Genomic DNA, 24,611 nt, shown 5'->3' with positions numbered 1-24,611 from the left:
AGCAGGACGTACATTACATTTTGTGTCACAGTGTTAAAATTGGCAACAGAGACCCTTAAAATTCTTTGAATAGCCATTGACAATACAGCAATGAGACTAGAGAGGTGTTTTGAGTGACATACGTTTTCAAGAAGCCAAACATCACTGTCCAAAACCGAATAAAGGGTCACAACCAGCTTGGTTTTTTTGACATTCGGGGGGTTGTGCACTTTAGTGATGACTTAATATTCCTTATATTTCCTTTTACTTCCTCCCTGCACTGCCCTCCATAAATGGCTCTTAACAATAGCAAAATAATGTGATGAAAACCAATTTGGTACCGGTATAAATACCAGTGTAGATTTACACTCTATAACATGCTGCACATAATGACAGACTTCACCAGCTTTCTGTGTCTTATGTGGAAGATTTAATGCAAATAATAATAATAATAATAATAATAATAATAATAATAATAATATCACCAAAAAGAAACCATATAACTGAAATGAGACGATGCTCATGTCATTCACATTAGGACTCGTAATCTCAGCAGTCTCTGCAAGCATTAAGTCATAGAGATCTAATGTGCTAATATTAGCAGCTCAGCAATTTTTGTTTGTTATGGGAGACAATCATCGGTGACCAGCAGGAACAAACAAGCCTCTGATGGGGATTTCTACTCGGATTGTCGAGGGTTTTAAGCACGATTGGAAAACAGCCTGATAATCCTTCAGGATACAGCCGGTCTTTAAAGGTTTTCTAAAAAACAAAAACGGCTGACTGTGAAACGGAGGACAAATCACAAGTTGTGTGTTTGAAACCAAAGGCCATAAAGTCAGGCTGCAGAGAGAGGGAAGGTTTTCTGGTCTCTCTGCGGCAGCGGCTGCTAGGCTCTCAGACTTGGCAGTGCAGAGCACAGCTCTGAGAGATTTATCCATTCATTTGTTGTGGCTACGCTCGGATGAACCCAACAACACACCATTTCTATTTTATTCTACTAGTCTTTCACTCTGCAGGGTGGCTCCACAGAATTATGTCCCCAACGATAATTATCAATCAAAATTATGGTCTGAAAAATGGAGGCAGAGGAAATTGCTTACCAGGACGTCAAGCGGGAACAGGACCCCAAAAAGAAGTAGTGTGATCAGAGAGCGGTGAGAGAAAGCAAGAGGGAGGAGAAGGGGATCTGTGCAGCGTGATGCTTCCTCTCTACTTACAATAACCAACAGTGCAGACTTCAGGCCGATTGAAGAACAAATAATATCAATTCTGTGAGTTCATCTGTTCATCTCTCAGATATTATGAAATGTTTACAACCTCTCATTCTCCTGAGAAATATGTGATATAAAAAAAAGCAGGTCTGGATGCTTTGTATTCATTTGTTCTCCATTGTGTAGGTATTAGTTTACAGCTGTGATTTATCCAGATCTCATCTTAATTTTTATGAAATGAAGTTTAAAGAGTTTTAATTTGTTTTGCATAATGGGGATTATATGCTGATATTGTTGATCCATTTCATAAAGGTGAAATGAGTCAAGCTTGCAAAATAAAAACCAGCTAGTTGCACCATGTGTTGTCTGACTACGACTGAATAAAAACAAATTCCAGCTCTTCCGATATGCCCCTCAGAGGTGGATGGAAGCCTGGTGCCACAGAAAGGCTGACAGGTGATCATCATTCAACATGCTGATAATGACACACTTCAGGACTGTCTCTCATCAAACACATCAACTGCGTTGTCTCGTGGAGAGACAGGGTTCTGTTAGAACTGTAGAGAACTACGGTTTTAATACATCATCATTGTTCTGTTACACGTACATGTTAAAGGCTAATGTCCATGAACTATGTAGTCACTAGTGTGTCATCATACAGATTCATAAGCACGCAATCTCAGTGATAGTAAATGTGCTCTCAGCTGATCATCATGCTCTAGATAAGGAAAAGTTCTCGGCCCTTTTCGTTGACATTATTATGAACTTTGAGGCTAAAACAACTCAGTTTTTATCATGCTGCTGCGTTCAAATGGAACTCGTGAGCTTGTGGTTACGACATATGAAGTCGTGTGCATCATAAGCTTGGCGTTTAACTGGTTGAGTCCTAGGGCCTGGGCCACAGCAACATGGATGGCGTCTAGAAGCCACAGAGGCTAACAGTTTATCAAGCTGACAGGAAATACAAAGACACGGAGAGGAAAGATGAGGCCGTTGGGAAGATGAAAATTTTCCTCAGACATAGGCTGTTGTCTAAATTTTGAAGACAAACTCTACATGACTAAAACTACAATATATTAGCTGAACATCCAACCAAACATGAACTTCCATGACCTCTGACCTTTCTGTAAACATCAGCAAACACATTACAGCTCGTGAACTGGAGGCTTAAAGACAATTTAGAGTTCCAACGTCATGAATGCAACAGGGGGGCGCCGTTCATACAGACTCTTCTCGGGAATGCAGTAAATACGACAACATTTGAATGCAGTATACTTCCTCTGTTGTCTTTTTTCTCACCATCTCCTTTTGAGTCAACCAAATGAAGGTCACACATAGACTCAGTCACACCTGAAAGCATACCCCATGTCTGGTGGTGATCTGCAGCAGCTCGTGCACTTATTTCAAGCAGTGCATCACACACCTTTAAAACACACCTACTCTTGGCACACAGAATGCAGTGCAGAACTAGATTAACACGCCCTCTATCATGCATCTCCTCTCACTTGGACACACAGTAATTCACCAAGATATCGGACCAATGCAGTGGAGAAACAATCTCAACATGCTGCAGGAAAATATTTGTGTGTGCACTCTGCAGCACCACATAAACCGTGTTAGTTAAACACAAACAGCCCTGTTGAAGGACACAGCCCTTGTAAAATAGTGCACTTAAATGGAGGCTCATGCAATGTAGTTCCCTAAAAGTGCATTCATACAATTAAAAGTAAAAGGATACTTTTTTTTTCCAGTGCATATGTGTACCAGAAGCCTCTGTACTCTATGTAGAAGGAGAGAGCAAACCCATTTGAAATAACTCTGAAATGTTATAATGAATCAATAAATGAAAAAGAAACAACAACAGCATATTATTTTAGAGTATTACTTTGCCACACAACACTGCTTTCAGAATGTGGTGTGTAGGTTGGACACAAAACTAAAAAAAAAGGCAGCCTGAAGCTCATAAATCTCAGAAGCATCCCAGAGGAGAGAGACTTATTGTGTGGAGCTGCTGTAAGTTGTTTTGCCAGAAGCCGATCAGTAAAGTACACCAAAGGTCAGATACAACCAATTGTGAGGTGGAACTCAGTAAAATTTTGTCATGGGTTTTTCAGACACTGTCTCATGCAGCAGTGTTACAGAGCATTCAGTTTAGAATGGGTTTGCCTTCTCCTTTTACAATTGTACAACCCCATTTCCAAAATAAGTTGGGAAGCTATGTAAAATTGAAATAAAAACAGAATGTGATGATTTACAAATCACAAAACCCATACTTAATTGAAAACAGACCAAAGACAATGTTGAAATGTTGAGAATGTTAAGAAATTTTATTGTTTTATGAAAAATATGTGCTCATTTTGAACTTGATGCCAGGTAACACATCTCAAAAAAGAGAGTTTTAACCTGCATTCGTGGATGCAGCGATGAACTGTGTTCACAGACGATGGTTTTCAGAAGTGTTCCTGAGCCTCTGTAGTGATTTCCATTCCAGAATAGTGTGTGTTTTTAATGCAGTGCTGCCTGAGGCCCCGAAGATCACCACCATCCAATATTGGTTTTCAGCCTTGTCCGTTGCATATACAAATTTCTCTGGGGTTTTCTTTTAGTGTTGCACAACTTTTCCAGTGTTTTGTTGCCACTTTACCAACTTTTTTGACACGTGTAGCATTCTTCAAATTCATAATGAGCATGTATTTTTCATAAAACAGTAATTTTTCTCAGTTTCAACACTTGATATGTTGTCTTCAGTCTATTTTGTTTGTTTAGTTTTGTTGGGTGTCTGCCTGTCCTAAATTCCAAAACATCTTTATCACAATCTCATTTTAAGGCCATGCACTACAGGTTAATAGAGTAATAAATAAATGAATAAACTAATAGTTAACACAGTGAAACTTCCACAGTTGGTTGCTTGAGGTACAATGTGAGAATCATTTTTTCTATTAAAGTTTTCTGACATTTTTGTGCGTCAAGGTCTTTAAAGGGATAATTTAGATATCTCATACATCAGTAAAATAAACCCCTTAATGTGTAATTTGGATGGTTTTTTTAATTGTTATTTCCAACTAATGACAGAAGAAGCAAAATTGACCTTTCAAAACTGACCAGACCATGAAAAAAACAAACCCTAATGTTTTGCCTTCTGTGTCTGACCTTAAATTTTGTTACATGAGGGTAATCTGAATAATAAAATCAGCTTTTCTTTTATAATGGGAAAGCTTAATCCTTTTCAGATAATTCCCAAAGAGCCCGAGAAATCACAAGAAGCCTAGCCAAAATGATTGTTACCGACTTGCAAACCGTGTCAGTGGTTAGGATGCAGGTTTCCGTCATTTTGTGAAGGTGATGGATCCTTGATATCAAATTCCTGGTAGGAAATGCTCGATGTCAGGTGAAATTCCAAAACTATACAAAGGAGTCAAAACAGCACTGAAGGACTCCATTGAATCAGCAAGCAGTATGGTTTTAACAAGTGATATGTGGACAGCAATAACAACTAAAGATTATTTGACTGTGACAGGACATTTTATTGATCAGAATTGGCAGATGCAGGCTTCCCATGTAGCTGTACAGCACACAGCAGACACTATATCTGATCTCCTAAAAAAATGTGATGACTGGGGCATTACCAACAAGGTCCATGCTGTCATCACAGACAATGGAGCTAATATGGTTTCAGCTGTGCAAAAAACCCAATGGAAACACATTCCATGTTTTTCACACACCCTCAACTTAGTTGTCAAAGACTCCATTAAGGTTGACACAAGTTTGGTGTCCATCCTGGATAAATGTGGTGCTATTATTGCGTTCTTCCACCATAGCACCAAAGCATTTAATAAAGTGTATAAAATTAAAAAAAAAATTAAAAAAACAAACAAAAAAAAAAACACTGCGTGGATTACAAGGAAATGTGACGAGCTTCTTGCTAGAAAGAAAAAAGGGGGCGGCACGGTGGTGCAGTGGTTAGCACTGTCACCTCACAGCAAAAAAGGTTCCGGGTTCGAATCCGGTCCTGGGCCTTTCTGTGCGGAGTTTGCATGTTCTCCCTGTGCTTGCGTGGGTTCTCTCCGGGTTCTCCGGCTTCCTCCCATCATCCAAAAACATGCACCTCAGGTCAGGTTACCTGGCGCCGCGCTAGTGGCAGCCTGCTGCAGCAGCTCCCCCCTGAGAGCCCCCCTGCTGTAGTGAAGACATTTCCCCTCGGGGATTAATAAAGTGTATAAAAAAATTTAAAAAAAAAAATCATCCGACTAGCTAAAAGAAGTACAGATTCAGCTGCAATTGCCAGAGCACAGGCCAATTCAAGCAGTAGATACGCGATGGAATTCGATATTGCACATGCTGGAGAGACTGTATGAACAACAACAAGTAGTTGTAACAGCGCTCTGTCTTGAGAGAAACACCTTGTGCCTGAATGAAGGACAGTGGTCCCAAATTAGCCTAGCCACTGAAGCCCTCAGGTCCTTTGAAGAGGTCTCTCTTCTCCAAAGAGCAACCACATCTGCTGGGTAACACTCTGGCCTCACAGCTTGCAGCAAGAGGCGCTTTGTAAACACTGAGCACAACTATCTTCTTTCAGTCAGCACTTTAGGTTCAAAAACAGTCTAGTCTTTGTGTTCCTGGAAATGTGGAAACCATCAAAACGCGGCACATCACTGAGATGCAAGCCCTGGGCAGTTGTGATTGTCACAACATGGCTCAAGGCTGGACAACAAAAGGGAGACTCCACACACAAATCCAAAAAGAAAAGTGTTTATTAAAGTAAACTAAGCAACTCAGAGCAAAATGTGTGAATGTAAGGTATCAGTAATGTAAGCATGTGTGGAAGAGTAAAGAGTGAATGGAAGTGTAAATCAAAATAACAAAAGCAAATTACTCTAAATGTAAGCCATGTGGTCATCAGCCACGATTCATGCAGAGGAGAAGAGAGGAGAGCAATCACAGGAAGGCAGCCCTTTTATACTCTTAGGCCACGCCCTCCTCAGGTGCAGGCAACCAACTGGGCAGACCTCTTACAACTGCCACTCCTACAAAACACACTGAAAAAAACAATCATACTTTGGACCAACTTAAAAAAAAATGCTCAAATTTGTTACAGCTAAATTTATTCATTTTTCTCAAATTATATCCATGATTTGGTAAAACTTAATTTTTTTAAATTTAATATCAATCAAAAATGTTTCTTTTACCCAAGACAAAAAAAAATGTACTTTCATAAAGTAAAAATTATGATTTAGCATAAAGACCATAGACCATATTTCACTTTGTTACAACTCAATTGTTTCACTTTAGAAAAAAACGAATATTTACAATTACATCTAAGTAAATTTTTGACTTTAGAATAAACTAATTAAAATACTCTTACTATAGCTCTGTTACAAGCAAATGTATTAATTTTTTTCAAGACATATTTTTTATTCAGTACAAACTATAATTTAACTCTTATCTTAAATACATACATTTTCTTGTGTCACAAGCAAAATGTGACTTAATTTAGGTCAATACAATAATGTTTTGTTTTAAAATATGCATTTCCTTCTGTTATGTATTAAAAAAATAAAACAAAAATACATAAATAAAACCTGACATTTTGCAGGCAGTAGAGCTAGCTAGTATGTGTATCACACATCAACACTTGAGGAAAAACACATAAAATGAGTAAATTCTGGTCTTTGATCTGTTTTTAAGCCTCCTGTAACATTAACCACATCAATGCTAACATACAACATGGTAGATTTCTTTAAAACATGAGATAAGCAATGCAAAAGCCATCAAAAGTTTACCTCTGGTATTAAAACTTGGCTAGCCCTTTTTAAACAACCACAATGAATGTTACCTTATATTGAACCATTGCAAATGCGAGATTGGAAGTTAGCATCTGTTAAGTAATCTTTGTACTTGAATATTTCTTCAGCTACCTTTTCAAGAATATCTTTGTTTTTGAACTCAGTGACACATTTGACCTACACACCACATTTCCATGTTCTAAGTGCGGTTCAGTGTCAGAGGAGAATGTTGGTCCCAGAAACTCTCTGGAACGGAAGTTATTGTAGATGACCCATACAGTTGCCAAATCCTCAAGTTCTGCAGAAGATGTCAAGTTCACTTGTTCATCTCCATAGTGTCCGTCTTGGTCCTGCAATCTTAAATTCCATTTGAACTCAGACTTTTCGGACTTCATCCATTAGCTGCTCCATTGTCGGGACTTCCATCAGGCAGAATGAGCCTCCTGGTGTCATCAGGGTTCAGGATAACTTGCACCTTGGCTGGCCTTTTCACTGACCTGTCAGCCCATCCAAAAGGGTCTAGTAAAATCAAGAATAAAAAATGTATTCGATGCAGTACAAAATTGGCCATAACTAATTCACACTCAAATATTCACTCTTCTGGTGAATAAGAAAGACATCTCCCAATAAATATTTATTATTTATGAAATCAATGTTTGTGTATGTTAAACTGCTAAGGCATTACGTCATCTTTAGAGTCCAATTCTTACTTTGAAAAAGGCAGAAAATGCTGTCTTTTTCTTTCATTATGTTAAGTGCCTGTACGCATAGAAGGAATAATAATTTATTTTGGGAGACAAGCTCAAAATCTACAAGTTCTACAGTACCATTTTTTTTTTGTAGTACGTCTTTCACGTCAAGAAAGTGGAAAGTGAGCTGCAACCACAAAAATAAGCTAGAATTGGATTTTACTTACAAAGAGTAGATGCTAGCTCTTGCAGAATAGTTTCTTCTACTTGACAGTTGCCATGTTGTGTAGTTAACCTGCTGTTAAATGTTCATACTAATTTAAACTACATTACAAATTCAACTGAAATTACATTTAAATACTACGTTGGTAAGTATACATCTGTGTAAGTTAAAAGCTTTTATATAAAGTGCTTCATTTCTATTTTGGATTTGTAAATTCTATTTAAATATACAGGCAAATAATATTCACAGTTGTTAATTATGGTACTTACCAATTTCAGCAATATGGCTAAAGTTGATAACTTTTTAAGGCACAACAGCAAACCTGTGAACACAAAGAAAATGGTGAGATCTCACAATAGACTCAAATTAATTAACTGAGCCTTAGGTATACCGGTGGTTCTGTACTATACTCCATTATACTGACAGATGCAAGAATATAAATGTTTCCTCATTACTCAGCACTTTAATGCAGTCCTGCAACTTAATCCATGGTCATCATTTTTGGTTATGCATCAGAGAATAAAACTTTAATTCACATGTACTCATATTTGTATTACTAAATGCTGTTTCAAGAGGAAAACGGTAAAGATATCCACCGAAAAAAACCCCAATGAACTACAATCCCTCCCCTCCTCCCTCTGCTGCTGCACGGCTTCACTGGATCCCGTAGTGAGTGGTGCGGGACCCCGCCCCTCCCTCGGCTAAAACAGGTCTGGGCGCAGGTCGCGACAGGCCTTCTGCTAGTTTATTCAAGCGAGCCTTTCCATACAATCACAATGTTGTGTTTCCATGACAGCAAAATTGCATTAGCAACAATATTAACTTTGCACATGTCAACTGGAGGCAACCACAGCCTTGCAGTTAGCATGAGACAGCCATGCTACTAACATGGTTTAGCTAGGTTTGCTCACACACGTACGAAATACAAAGATAGTCTGTAAAGTATTTGTCCACGCTGCCACTAACCATAAATGTTCACAAAACACAAATTCCCTTCAAAACAACAAAATTCAAACTCTTACCTTGTTTAAAGGAGTTTTTTGATCCCGCAGAAGGTGCTGGCTTCCGAAGCAGGATGATTTGACGTGACGTGAAAACCTCTAGTTTAAAGTTAAAAAAAATACCCTTTAAGTAAAAGTACTGCTCTTCATTTACTCTGAGGGGAGTATGTTTTAGTTTTAGGCAAACTGAAAAACCCTGGTGTAAACCAGAAACCACAATTTTCACTTGGACTAAAGTACAAATTCACTTTAAGTCAATGACACCGACGTTTGACTTTTTTCAGTGCGGGGAGGGGGGGGGGGGGCAGCTTAAGTAACGAAGAGAGGTCGATCAAGGGAGAGATACACTTACAGGGAGAGGCAGAGAGATAGAGGGTCACATGATGGACAGGCAACAACCAGTAAACCCTCTGTTCCTGCATCACCCTCCTCTGTGAGAACAGCCCGTTAGTGAGGCAGGCGTCCCCTGCAGCCAACACAGAAAGGAATGGTGCAAACTATCCAGCATCCCAGGGAGGATTCTGGTTGACACGTGTCATGGCTTTTTTAGGGGTATACCAAACACTAATGTGTACACTGAAATGTGCAGATACATGGAAGAAAAAGTGATCCCAAGGAGTGAGGACCCTTTGTTTTGGTGGAAAAAAAGTTAAAGCACATTCTCAGTGCTCAGGAAACTGAAAAAAATATAGCTTGGAACTGTTTGCAACCTCTGTTCCAGTAGAGAGGCTGTTTTCAAAGGCAGGAGAGACAATTAGTCAGAGGTGAAATCGGCTTCAACCTACAAATGTTAACACGTTACTTTTCCTGAGCACCAATCTAAAATAAAAAGTAAAATTACAAATTTCAAGATATATCACTTGACAGCACTAAGGAATTGTGAGAATGTAGGAAAAGGTAACCTTTTTCATTATCAAAATGTAATTGATTATGTAAAAAGATGTAAATAAGTTGCCCGGATCTTTCTGTTGGAATCTTTCTGTTTGGAATTCTAAGAAATGTCCGATTGCAAGGAAATTCACGTTTTTTTCCAAACATTGTTGTATGGAAGCTTAAATGTTTAAAAACTCAAGTAGAAAATGCCATGGCCTGTTAAACATGAAGATTAAGAAATCGTAAAAAGCGCAAATGTACACAATTTGTTCTTGGTATTTCAAAAAAATGTTGTACAATTTATTGATTTATTACTTTTATTTAATCGGTATTTTTATAAAATATCTTTTACATTTATTTGCACATTTTTGCATTTTTATTTAATGTAATCAAATATAGTTTTACAATAAATGTGTTAATAATGGCCAGTATGTGTCATGTGCTTTCCCTTAATGCAAGTGTAAGGAACTTTTTTTTCCCAAAAATATCATTATTATGAAAACTCACATACCCATTTAAGAAAGTATCGGTATCAGTATTGGTAAAATTCGAACTAAAAGTATTGGTATCAGTATCAGTAAAATTCGAACTAAAAGTATCGGTATCGCATTGAACTTAAAAAGTCTGGTATCGCCCATCCCTAGCGTTAACGTGTGGAAATGATGATGTTGATCAGGAGACGACACTTGGAATACTTCCTCATGAAGGTTGTTGATCCTCCTGCTAAGTGCACCTCACTGGTCTGTGTTTGTGGAACTTTTTGATTGCACCTCACACAGTAATAATTAATAATAGCGTAATTTTCTAAATTTCCAAATCTGACTTAAATTGTTGTTTTGAGATAATTCATACTGTGTCGGCTACGACCGCCTTACAGCCTTCATCCAAACCATGCAGTTTCATATCTGCCTTCCACAACAGCTGCTTTTTATATGCTCTTAACTTTTATGGACATTTCAAACACAACCCCATTGTTATTACCTAACAAAGTCTAATACTCTGATACCTTATGGAATTACCCATACAATCTGTTTTCAATAACAAGCCACCTTTCAGTGAAATGCTGAATCTAAAACTGATGTTCCCAAAAGTATAACAAATCTTTTACTTGAAAGTGTTTCAACAAATGAGACAATGGGGACCCCCAGGAAGCTGAAAGCTTCATTAAACCTAATGATGAGTGAGCCTCAAAGACAGTCATCCTCCAATTTTCCTGCCACCATAATCCCTGGCTGTCTGCCTGTGCAGAGGTTCCGGCCGTTGTTCACAGAAATAGTCCAGTGTCCTGCTGTGCTCACCTCGGGGTGTTAATACAACAGATGGTCTCCTGGGGGAACCAGTGTCTGCCACAGTGCAGGAGCTGAGAAGCTCCCCGGTGGTATTTTGTCAGAGTCAGAATTACTTTCTTGTGTGCTAGCTGAGAAGTTCAGCCTTCAACCATTTGCTTATCTCACATTGTAGCCAGTACATTTATAGTTTGTAATTATTTTTCCAAGAAAATGGCTGAAAGAGAGGATAACTCTCAAAGATAATGAAATCTGAAAAGATATAGAAGCTTATGAATATTTATTAAAGGGGAGATATTTATCAATAAAAAAGCAGGACCAAATGTGCTCACCAGAGGATGTTGAGCACTGTGCAGGTTGTCAGACCTCCGAGCACAGCTCTCCGGAACCACAGGATCTGGACATGAAGACAACAGAGGACATGGTGAGCAGTATCCTGCTACAGCAGACAGACAATAAGACAGTATGATCATATCAGTACACCCTGCTCATCACTACAAATATTACTCATCATATAAATGACCCATTTGGTGAAATCGTGTCTCTTTTGGTCCTTTTTGGTCGCTCCGATCACCCGTACCGTAACACCACGGATAACCGCACACTTCAAATCCTAGCAGCGGCTAGCTGGACTGGTTTGGTTTTAACACATGACACGGTGGTAAAATGTTAAAAACACATGGGTCCATGGATATCTTTGTTCATCAGATATCTTAGTTCCAACCAGACTGAGCTCGCTGAGCAGTTTAGTGTTTCTATGTGCTGTATTTATTCAGTTGGAGACTAGAAATCCTCTCTGTTACTAGGTAGTTGCTAAAGGTCAGATTAGACTTTATTAATACTACAGTGGGGAAATTTTGTAGTCCAAGCATCATATACATTACATTACATTTCATTTCATTTCATTTAATTTAGCTGATGCTTTTATCCAAAGCGACTTACAATAAGTGCATTTCAACCATGAGGGTACAAATTCAGAACAACAACAATTAAGAAAGTACAATTTTCTTCGAGATAGCCAAACTTCAAAGTGCTATAAGTAAGTGCCATTTTAAGTGCTACTAAAGTGCTACCTATTCAAGGTAAAGTCTGAAGAGGTGTGTTTTTAGTTTGCGGCGGAAGATGTACAGACTTTCTGCTGTCCTAATGTCATTGGGGAGCTCATTCTACCATTTAGGAGCCTGGACAGCAAACAATCTTGATTTTGTGAGTGTTTAGCTCGCAGTGAGGGAGCGACCAGCCGATTGGCAGATGCAGAGCGGAGTGAACGGGCTAAGGTGTAAGGTTTGACCATGTCCTGGGTGTAGACTTGACCCGATCTCTCACGCAAGTACCAATGTTTTTAAACAGATGCGGGCAGCTACTGGGCGACACATAGTATAAACAAATTTACAAATACGTATGAAATAAACAAAATACGATTTTTTTCTTTGGGACTGTTGAAAAACAGGTTTAGTTCATTGACCCGTAGTTTGTTGGCCCATGCCTAAGTCTCCAGGTTCTGGGCCCCTCCCACCACCGCTGCTGAGGCCTGTGATGGTTTTAAGGCCTCTCCAGACCTCACGTGCGTTGTTCTGCTGGAGACGCTCCTCCAGCTTCCTTCTGTAGCAGTCCTTCCCTTTCCTTATCTCCCTCCCTCAGACTACTTCCCGGAGTAGTAAACATTGTATTTGAGTCTCCTGATTGTTTCCTAGTTGTTCGTCACACCCCATGTGTTGCTATGGAAACGGAGATCACACTAACAAAAAGTTTTATATTTTGAGAGTGAATTGCTCCACAACATGAAAACATTTAGATTATATGTTTTATTTAGGTGGTAACTTGTTGTTTAATCAAAGTATTACACACGAGGGTGTGTTTTAATGTCATTATTGGCACAACAATGATGCGGTCATTCTATAAGCATCAATAATGACATTAAAAAATGTCCTCCTGTTTAATATTGTTTAAGTATTAGCCGGCCTGAGCAGCACATAAAATCCAAACTTCATCTGGCTGTTGCTTCTGTTTCAGTCTTTGCTGCACTGACTGCACATGATGCTTGTGAGATCTCTTTAAGGCTCATCAGTGACAGAGAGGAAGTCGTTTTTACTCTCGCTGAGTACGACCTTACACAAAATAGCCTCGTTTAATGCAAAACATCTGTCTTCAGAGACACTTTGAAGACAATGACCTCAAAACACAGAAATCACTGCATAGATGATGATATGTTTCGTAGTGTTTTAACCAGTCAGACATAGGTGGTTATTTATAGGAAGCGTGATGTGTTATTCTGACAATGTCAGTGAGAAATTACAGTAGCAAAACTGCAGTCTTGCATTCAGTGACAGCAAGGCGGGAGAATAATTACATCAGGGTACTTATTTGTCTTCAAAGCAGTAAGTGTGTTTCCACCCGCCTATTTTTATGCACATTTTCAATTTGAGCGGTGTGTGCAGTGGAAACAGACTTTGCATTTAAATCATCATGTACATAAAGCATGTGACTAACATCAGAGCTGTGTGGATCACATAAAGCGAACATAAATAGCACATTTCCATTGGGTTTTCCACAGCGGCCAGGAACAGAAAAAAAACACAAGTTTGCATTTGCATTTTCCAGTTTTCCAGAAATGAACTGGACTTTTTACAGTTTATTCTGTGAGATGTAGTTTCTTACTGTCAGACTTTCAGTAGTGCATCTTCATTATTGACATTACTTCAGTGAATACTTTGTAAAACGTAATTTTTGTCTCATATTGAAGAGAGCGTTAACCCTTTAGTGAATAATACTTTCTGTATTTTAATCTGTTTGGAAACAACTTTTAAATAAACATGTGCTTTTTCATGCATCCACACATTATTCAGAGACACAAACCTGTCTGACATAAGACTAAACTATGGGGCAGGGAAAGAGCTGTGACCCAACCAGCAGCACTTCTGACCCGACCAATAAAAACTGACCCGGCCAGCAGGCAGGGTGAGAGGCCTGATGAGACAGCCAACGCCAAGCTGCTGTTTTTTTTCCAAACAAAACCCATCCAGTGAAAATCTCCACAAAATGTAATTGAATTTGTTTCAATAAGAATGTATGTGTGTATATTTATGCTGCTTGCATGATGCTGACCACTGGACTTATCCAGCTAGATCCATATCAGCCAGTCTGTCCAAGAGCTCTGCAGTTCCTCTGCTCCCCACATGTCTTACTTCATCTTTCTGAGGGCCTGATTTACTAAGATCTCAAATAAAAGGTCTGATTTACTAAAGGTCTGTGTGTGTAAAATACTGTGCAAACTTCACACCACCAGCAAAAAAAAATTCCAAACTGATCTACTAACGACGTGCAGTGAGAATTGTGTCTTTCAAATGTGCAGTTTAACACACGTTATTCATTTTGCGTGTTTGTCTGCATGCATATGTAATATTGGGTGTTTCTGCTTGAAGGTACAAAATACTGAAGGGAACATGCAAATAGAACTGAAAATAGAAACAAGAGAAGTGAGTGTTGTGTATTTTAGTACGACTGAAGGTATTAATCAGATGCGCAAATATGGAGAGACGGCTGCTCTTATTGTGGTGAAAAGGAGATGCAGGAAATCAAACAATACATAGAGAACGTGTTTTTACACCCGTTAAACATTTATGGGATGTCCAAGCAGCGATACGCTGGAACGACCCAGAGGCAGGACAATGCTGAGTCATAAGAAGTTTTTTAATTGCTGGTATTTTGTGGCTCCTCCTTGTTGTTGGCTGTCAATCATCATTCGGTTCATTCTCTAAAATATCATCGCTGGACAAACGATATATCCTCACTGCATGTCGTTAGTAGATCAGCTTAGACATTTTTTTGTGGGTGATGTGAAGTTTGCACGTGATTTTACACACACAGAGGAACCAAAACCAACACGACGGGATGAGACTCACCTGAGTTCGGTTGTGTGAGATCTGGGAGAAGAGCAGCGGCATCACGTTTACGATCCCTCCTGTTGAGACAAAACCAGAGCAGCAGGTCATCCTCATACATATTCATATGGTTTATCCATCTATGGGCTTCTTTCACTGCCCCACAATTTTATTTCATTCACTTAATGTCACAGCAGAGGGACTTCAATATTAATATATAATCTAAGAAGTTAGAGTCATAATCACGGTCACATAAAAAGATTTCTGACCATCAAAATGCTAAAAAGAATACCCTCCTACTACAGGAAAACAAATCCAAAATTATTAAATTAGTGGCCTTATGAATTTCTTATTGACCTAATATTATTTTTAACAACTTGTCTGAAGCCAATACGCTTAAAATGAAGAAAGTTAAAGCCAATGACCTTTAACTAGTGTCAGTCCGAATGTGATTTACTCTATTAGTCATATGTCTTGTATGTGGACAAAGTTCAGTTCACGTTTCATCATGTGAGGCTACACAGAGCAGCGTTTCTCTTATATAGGCTCTACATCTCAGTGTTTCCCCCCCCAAAAAAAATCATTTATTTATGGTGCGCAGACACAATATCAACACCAACTTACAATTGTTCTATTCTTTTTTTCTACTATTTAAAATGGTGAACTATTTCTCTCTTTGTCTCCTGTTGTTGGATTTTCCCTTCAGAGAAGTTGTACTCAGGTCAACAGTGGGCAGAGAAGTTGTTTCTGGCTGCGGAGGAAGGCCGATTGAAATTTAGTATCAGTGTGTAATGTGTGCTAACACATCATACTTGTTTAACTAGAATCGGAGTCAAGATGCAGCAAACATCCATCTGTATCCAGACAGTGAGACCCTGAAGGAAATAGCTCAATAAACACAAAGTTGTTGCCATGACAACAGACAATGTTTCACATCTGGATGTTGCTGCAAAGAAGTCTGTATACTGGAACGTATTAAATAGCACGTCAGTATAGTATGTTAGTCTGGATACTGGAATGTATTAAATAGCACGTTAGTCTGGATACTAGAACGTATTAAATGGTACGTTAGTATGGATACTGGAACGTATTAAATAGTACGTTAGTCTGGATACTGCACCATATTAAATAGCACATTAGTATAGTACTTTAGTCGGGATACTGGAACGTATTAAATAGCACGTTCGTCTGGATACAAGAACGTATTAAATGGTACGTTAGTCTGGATACTGGAACATATTAAATAGTACGTTAGTCTGGATACTGGACCGTGTTAAATAGCACGTTAGTACAGTAGGTTAGTCTGGATACTGGAACGTATTAAATAGTATGTTAGTCTGGATACTGCAACATATTAAATAGTATTAAATAGTCTGGTGTGTTAAATAGTACGTTAGTCTGGATACTGGAACTTATTAAATAGACCGTTAGTCTGGATACTAGAATGTATTAAATAGTACGTTAGTCTTGATACTGGACCGTGTTAAATAGCACGTTAGTATAGTACATTAGTTTGGATACTGGAACGTATTAAATAGCACGTTAGTATAGTACGTTAGTTTGGATACTGGAACGTAATAAATAGCACGTTTGTATAGTACGTTAGTCTGGATACTGGAACCTATTAAATAGTACGTTAGTCTGGATACTGGAACGTATTAAATAGGATGTTAATCTGGATACTTGAACGTATTAAATAGTCCGTTTGTCTGGCCTATTAAACAGTACGTTAGTCTGGGTACTGGAACGTATTAAATAGTATGTTAGTCTGGATACAGGAACGTATTAAATAGCACGTTAGTCTGGATACTGGAACGTTTTAAATAGTATGTTAGTCTGGATACTGGAATGTATTAAATAGCACATTAGTCTGGATACTGGAACGTTTTAAATAGTACGTTAGTCTGGCGTATTAAATAGTATGTTAGTCTGGATATTGGAACGTATTAAATAGCACGTTAGTATTGTACGTTAGTCTGGATACTGGAACGTATTTAACTATGTTAGTCTGGATACTGGAACGTATTAAATAGAACGTTAATCTTGATACTTGAATGTATTGAATAGTCCGTTTGTCTGGCCTATTAAACAGTATGTTAGTCTGGATACTGGAACGTATTAAATAGTATGTTAGTCTGGATACTGGAACGTATTAAATAGCATGTTAGTCTGGATACTGGAACGTATTAAATAGCATGTTAGTATAGTACATTAGTCTGGATACTGGAACCTATTATATAGTACGTTAGTATAGTACGTTAGTCTGGATACTGGAACCTATTAAATTGTATGTTAGTCTGGATACTGGAACGTATTAAATAGAACGTTAATCTGGATACTTGAATGTATTAAATAGTCCATTTGTCTGGCCTATTAAACAGTACGTTAGTCTGGATACTGGAATGATACTGGAACATATTAAATAGTATGTTAGTCTGGATACTGGAACATATTTAACTACGTTAGTCTGGATACTGGAACGTATTAAATAGCACGTTAGTCTGGATACTGGAACGTATTAAATAGCATGTTAGTATAGTACGTTAGTCTGGATACTGGAACCTATTATATAGTATGTTAGTCTGGATACTGGAACGTATTAAATAGAACGTTAATCTTGATACTTGAATGTATTGAATAGTCCGTTTGTCTGGCCTATTAAACAGTATGTTAGTCTGGATACTGGAACGTATTAAATAGCACATTAGTCTGGATACTGGAACGTATTAAATAGCACGTTAGTATTGTACGTTAGTCTGGATACTGGAATGTATTTAACTATGTTAGTCTGGATACTGGAACGTATTAAATAGCACGTTAGTCTGGATACTGGAACGTATTAAATAGCATGTTAGTATAGTACATTAGTCTGGATACTGGAACGTATTAAATAACACATTAGTATTGTACGTTAGTCTGGATACTGGAACCTATTATATAGTACGTTAGTCTGGATACTGGAACGTATTAAATAGCACGTTAGTATAGTACGTTAGTCTGGATACTGGAACCTATTATATAGTACGTTAGTCTGGATACTGGAACCTATTATATAGTACGTTAGTCTGGATACTGGAACGTATTAAATAGCATGTTAGTATAGTACGTTAGTCTGGATACTGGAACCTATTATATAGTACGTTAGTCTGGATACTGGAACGTATTAAATAGCACGTTAGTATTGTACGTTAGTCTGGATACTGGAACGTATTTAACTATGTTAGTCTGGATACTGGAACGTATTAAATAGCACGTTAGTCTGGATACTGGAACGTATTAAATAGCATGTTAGTATAGTACATTAGTCTGGATACTGGAACGTATTAAATAACACATTAGTATTGTACGTTAGTCTGGATACTGGAACGTATTTAACTATGTTAGTCTGGATACTGGAACGTATTAAATAGCACGTTAGTCTGGATACTGGAACGTATTAAATAGCATGTTAGTATAGTACGTTAGTCTGGATACTGGAACCTATTATATAGTACGTTAGTCTGGATACTGGAACGTATTAAATAGCACGTTAGTATTGTACGTTAGTCTGGATACTGGAACGTATTTAACTACGTTAGTCTGGATACTGGAACGCAGGGCAAGTGAACCTTTGAGCCTAATTTGAAGATATTACCTGAATGTGTTCCTGTGACAACTCATTCATGAGGGAAGTGAACAGACAGAAAACACAATGCTGTCGCCTGCGTCACACACTCACACAATATACTGCATGTTAGAGGTCAGGACTTTAGTAAGGGTTGGACTAAACACATACATAATATTTAACTGCAACTTTCCAAACTGTAATGATCAGTAAATACAGCCAGCATAACAGGAAGCTAACGTTTCACAGTAAATGGTTGAATTAGTCAAGCTGGTTTTAGTGGGTAGTTTTAGAGTCTCAGCGTCTGAATGTTGTTGGAGAAGCTTTTAAATCCTGAACAGACTTCTAGACTAAAAGCATTCTTTATTCTAATCCTGAAAAAAATCTTTCAAATTGTTCTATTTATTGTTCCAAACAACTGGCGATGATAAACTGCAAAGCAACTGTCAGATCGGGCAGTTTGCATGTTTAAATGGCCTCTGAAGTAATGGAAGCTGTTAGAAGTCGAGTCAGAGCTGTCACAGCAACGCTAATGAAACAGACTGATCACCACACTCAGGCTGCCACAGCTCATCTGTTGCTGTGACCACAGCAAGTGAAAGTGCTGCTGGTGGTGGGGATGAAAAAAACTTTGGACTGGATGGCAAACACACACACACACACACACACACACACACACACACACACACACACACACACACACACACACACACACACACACACACACACACACACACACACGATGTCAGACTGCTTTATCCATGCAGCTATCTCCGTCTATTAAAAACAGGTATTTTGTAGTTAAACACTGGTTGGGGGCAGAGCTTATTTTACTCTTATTTAGGATTGAAAATTACTCTGAAAAATAATTTTGAAGGTTTTATTTTGCAAAGCAAAGCCCAAAATTAGTTGGAGACATGACTTTAAAATATTAAAGTCATTTGTGAAGGTCCAACACACACTGTATATTGTGTATAAAGAGGGACAACATGACATTGCTCCAATGCAGTAGTGACCGGTGGGGTTATCAAAAATATGTATTATCTAACATCTTTTCACACCTGGTATTAAAAAGCATCTGCATATGATTCTCCAGTGACCACTTGAGATTCGACCTTACTTCCTCACTGTATATGTAAATAAACACGTACATCATGTAAATAAACACGTACATAATGTAAATAAAAACGCACAGGAATGTGAGCAGAGAGGAAGCAACAGTTATTTAACAAAAAGAGACTCTTTCTCATTTTAATGTGCTCTAAAATTAGCCTACTAATGAAATGTTTCGCATCTGAAAGTTTTTACTGTCAATTATTCCATCAAATATTTTGTAATTAGGTTTGTCAGGCTCCAATTGTTGGATTTATTTCATTTTGTACTCAAAATACAAAGAAAACACGAAATTCTTTCTGAAACTCTTTTGGGAAAATTTAACTATCTGACCACTAGTTTGTAATTTGTGGCCCTATCATGGCAGTTCAGGCTCAGATTATTAATTTAATCCTGATGGTTTGCCTCTCAAACCATCGGTTGCATGCAACCCTCTGACCCTCTGTCAATGCTGCGGTGGATAAATGCAGCACGCGAGGCGCCTCCTCTTTCACTAAAAACAAAATGAACAAACTCTGAAACTGACCCAGCGTCAGGTAGACAGCCTGTGTGTTTCTACAGTAAACAGCTGCTTTACAGCCACCGGCTCAGTCTGCAGTAAATCTCTCCTACTTCCTGTACGGTTCAGCTGCACTCGACACAGTCACACAGGATTGTCTTTTTTTTGGATGTTATTTCTGATGCTTACACAGACGACTTCAGTTGAGTTGGTAAGTTGCTAACGCAGACAGAATGTGGACGTATCAGGAAGTGGTCTGAGCAGAGCGGATTTTTATGAGTCTTCAGTGTGTCTGATTCTTTATGTAGAGAGCGAACCACTAGTGATCGGATCACCCACAACGCATTTGTGGCCTCAGATAAGGTGACCAGATCCCCAAAAAACAATTGTGGGGCAAAGACTGGGACAAGTTACAGAAATCGTATGTGGTGCTATTTTACCAGCACAGTCTGCTGACCTGTCTGGTTGGGAGTTTCCTGTTGTAGCAGCATGTCCAGGTTTTAGAAAATCATCTGTCCTGTAGTATTAACTTCTGAAGACTCGAACCAAACTAAATGTGGGACATTGTCTCTATAGGTGGGATGCAAGACAAGGGACAAAAATGCTGTGCAGTCCCACATAAAGAGGGAAACCTGGTCCCAGTAGCCTCAGAGAACTACTAATTTATTGGGAGAAGTTCTGTGGCTAGCAAGCAGTGAGCGTACATGCAATCAAAGACAGTCAAGTGAAGTTCAAGGGGTGTGTGCTAAGTTTTGAGAGAGGCAGGACCACAGACTGAATATAAAAGTATTCGTAGCTTCCAGGTGTGAAAAATAAGACCTATGCAGAAGTGTCTTAAACTGTAATACCACCAAGTGCCACTAGAGGTTGGCTCCAAAAAACCTCCAGCTCCATGGACTTGCATTCAACTTCTCTCATCAAATACAAAGTCAATAAAAATGTCTCCATCAGTTATCTCTGTGTTGTTAGCTAAAGTCACTCCTTCTTATTAGTTTTCTGGAGGTTAATTTGAAAATAATCCCTCATTAATTAGAAAATAAACTTTAAAAATACTTGTTTTTGGGGGCGTGTCTGTTTGATTGACAGGCCTGTGGTGCAGTCAGGTTACAGCTATTGGTGGGCGGGACATAGTATCGTCAGGTTTCCAATCAGATCGGTCAGATCCAGCGCTGGCTCCTCCCCCAGCTCGTCCAAATATGGTCACTTCCTGCTCCAAACCGCTCCGAACTAGCAAGATGGTGATGGACAGAATCTGAACTGGATGCTTCATAATAGGTAGGTAGGTAGGTAGGTATTTACTTTATTAATCCCCGAAGGGAAATTTTTAATGTTCACAAACCAACAATGACATCACTGATGGTTGACGATGGGCAGGAGGTTGGATATCAGCATGTATCTGGGCACAGAGGCTGACTGCATCATCACTATCACAAGGTGGTGGCTCCCATTTCTGAGATACGAGGGTGGCACTGAGCAGGAAGAAGCTATACCCTTTGTGAAGAACTAGTTTATCTCTTGATCAATGTCATCACTGGTCCGGGGACCATCAGGTGTTTCTCCAATAATTTGTCACAAACTTTGAAATGTGATCTCTGCTAAAGTTTCAAGTGTGTAAAGAAGTCACAGACGCAGTAAAACTTCTGCTCACAAAAGCCTGTTTGCTTCAGCTGCTGATTTTCATCAGCAGAGTACTCACTCATTAAGGTTACAGCTTATCTGGGCTCTGTGCACGCCACAGTGCTGCGCAACAGGAACAGTCTCTGAACCTTCTAATCTACCCTGGTATGTGGTATGTATGTCATTTTTAAGAGATCTGTTTAAGCTGCACTGAACACAGTTAAATCAGCTTTTCTTATGGCTCCAGTTGGAGAAAAGGATCGTATGTACATTTATAGAGCAGTACAAGATTTCAGAGTCTGGTTGTAGGTGCACTGGAAGGTCCAACAATCATTAGCCTTCAGTGTGTTTAGCCTGGATAGAAAGGATGGTAGAGAAGGAGGCATTGATGGGGCCAAAGAGATGAAAAGATAGAGACAGAAAGAAGCAAAGAGAGTCTCACCCAGAGCCACTGTCCCCATCAGGAAAGGTTTCCCCATCTGACTGAAGTCACTGCTGCTCTGAAGGCCAACCTCTGACCCCACTGCAAATGTCACAGCCACCTGAAACACAAACACATAGGTAGGTAGGTAGGTAGGTAGGTAGGTAGGTATATACTTTATTAATCCCCGAGGGGAAATTTTTTACACATACACACACACACACACACACACACACACACACACACACACACACACACACACACACACACACACACACACACACACACACACACTTACAACTCAGGTAATGGGCCTTTCTTCAAGGTCACAAAGTTAAAAGACAGTAAACATAAAAGTGTTCTCCCTGCAGGAAGATAATGAAATCAGTCACAGGAACAAAACAACGCAGGGCAGTGACATCCAAGAAACATTCATGTTTTCATCCAACAAACAGTGGATGATGGATTTGGATGACTTGTTGTGGATTGCAGTGGCTGCTGCAGGTGAAGAAAGAACGTTTAAATCTTTTGGAAGCAGCTGAAATATAATTTGAAGCATTTCTTTTATAGAAACCGTCATCTGCTTTCAGCAGGGTCAGAAGTCTTCGGATTCTTCAAACAACCTTTGATCAACAGGTGGTGAAGTTTCTTTAGACCAAAAAAAAAAATAGTTGCAGGCTGGCAGAGTTCAGTGTGATGTACGATTTACTGCATGAGAGGAGTATAGAAAATCTGAGTGTTGGTTTCCATGGAAAGATATCCTCCAAAAACTCCCTTTTTATCCAGAACTCCTCTGTGATTTACATAAACCTCATCTCACCTTAAAAACTCATCATTACCACGCCTGGTGGGATGACAGAGATCATCACATTGGATATCAACTGATGCACAAGCTTTTTGTCTTGTTTCATCGAATAACCACATTCCATTTAATAAATCATTGTGGTGGCGGGGTGTGGTTAGCTCAGCTGCAGGGGAAAGAGAGTGGGGGGAGTGGTTCAGGGAACGGTGCCAGGAGAAGGATAAGTGGCACAGTTGAACTAAATCAGGATGATTTCGCTCCTTTTTAAGTGAGCAGGACCTGGAGAGGAGACAGAGACGGAACGGGCGCTCGGAGGCAGGGCAGGAGAGCACCGACACAGAGAACATTGGTGTGGGGTTAAGGGGAAATAAAAGGGCATTATCAACGAACTGTGACTCGGCGGGTCGTCTGTATCCACAAGGAACCCCATGGTAGCGCACGCATGCTACAATCATTTTTAGGGAATTTCCCTCCAGCAGGTGTCGTGTGCATCTCCAACAAGGTCACTTTAACCTATTCTTGAACCTGCAGTGACACTTGCTCACCGATGTGCTGCTGTCTCCCAGAGAATTGATGTGGAACCAGCTCCCAGTTTGTGTTCAGGGTCATAAATATTCTCTAGCTTTAAGGTTAGACTCAAAACTTTCCTTTTTGATAAAGCTTATAGTTGGAGCTGCTCAGGTGAACCTGAACCATCCTGCAGTTCTGCTGTTATAGGCAGAGGTTGCTGGGGGACCTCCCATTATGCAGTGGGGTTCTTTCCGAGCACTCTTTCACTCTCTATAACTCATATCTCACCATTAAATCTCATTAACTTCCCTCTTTCACTCTCTATAACTCATATCTCACCATTACATCTCATTAACTTCACTCTTTCACTCTCTATACACTCATATCTCACCATTACATCTCATTAACGTCATACTTCTTCTTTCCCATAGTTTCTACTTATTGTCTGTTGTCTCTCCGTTCAGTTCCCTCCTTATGAGTGTTTTTACCTTTTTTTTTTTCTTTTTTTTTAACATATTTTGAATGTCACACCTTTAAATTGATCACTGACAGAATTATACAAAACCACAACATAGTCAAAAGAAAAAGACCAAATTAAATCAAGGGTCATTATAGTGCAGTAGTATACACAAGTGAATCATGACATTGTTTTATTATTTGTTGAGCATTTACTTCTTTTTTTTTTTTTTACATATGATTGATTTCTGTTATTACATATGTTAATCAAGTATCTAAAAAGTAATCCAAAAGTAATTTGATAACTTTTGTTGATATCTTCTATCTACGTTCTTCCACTGGAGGGAGCAGTGGAGATTTGTATTGAACCACTCAGCTTCCACTTCGTCAGAAACCTATGCAATATTTAGGGAGGTGTGTGTGTGTGTGTGTGTGTGTGTGTGTGTGTGTGTGTGTGTGTGTGTGTGTGTGTGTGTGTGTATGTGTGTGTGTGTCCAAAAACAGAGCACGGAGTAACCTTTGTTGTGGTCTCTTTCCTAAAGATTAAAACAAAACTTTTCACAGTGCAGGTGGAGATGGAGGTGAAGGAGGACGAGATGAGAGAGGAGAGGAGGGAATGAACAATATGCTAGCACGGCAAAAGAGAAAAATATCATGAGG

At 39.0% G+C, this 24,611-nt stretch overlaps 1 protein-coding gene across 1 annotated transcript in view; it reads right to left on the bottom strand.

Moving 5' to 3' along the window:
• The window catches only part of LOC138215396 (uncharacterized), a 100,770-nt gene that overhangs the window by 22,230 nt on the left and 53,929 nt on the right, over nt 1–24,611 (bottom strand). Inside the window, exons 9-11 of the mRNA XM_069177517.1 lie at nt 22,205–22,304; nt 14,951–15,009; nt 11,381–11,445 (exon numbers count right to left, since the gene is read on the bottom strand). Of these exons, the coding sequence (XP_069033618.1) occupies nt 11,381–11,445; nt 14,951–15,009; nt 22,205–22,304 (224 nt within the window). The remainder of the gene's footprint in view (nt 1–11,380; nt 11,446–14,950; nt 15,010–22,204; nt 22,305–24,611) is intronic.

Source organism: Embiotoca jacksoni, unplaced genomic scaffold (assembly GCF_022577435.1).
Source record: "Embiotoca jacksoni isolate LCO1_2020_lvr unplaced genomic scaffold, fEmbJac1.0.p SCAF_74, whole genome shotgun sequence".
Classification (NCBI taxonomy): domain Eukaryota; kingdom Metazoa; phylum Chordata; class Actinopteri; family Embiotocidae; genus Embiotoca; species Embiotoca jacksoni.
This window is presented reverse-complemented; position numbering and strand designations above follow the sequence as displayed.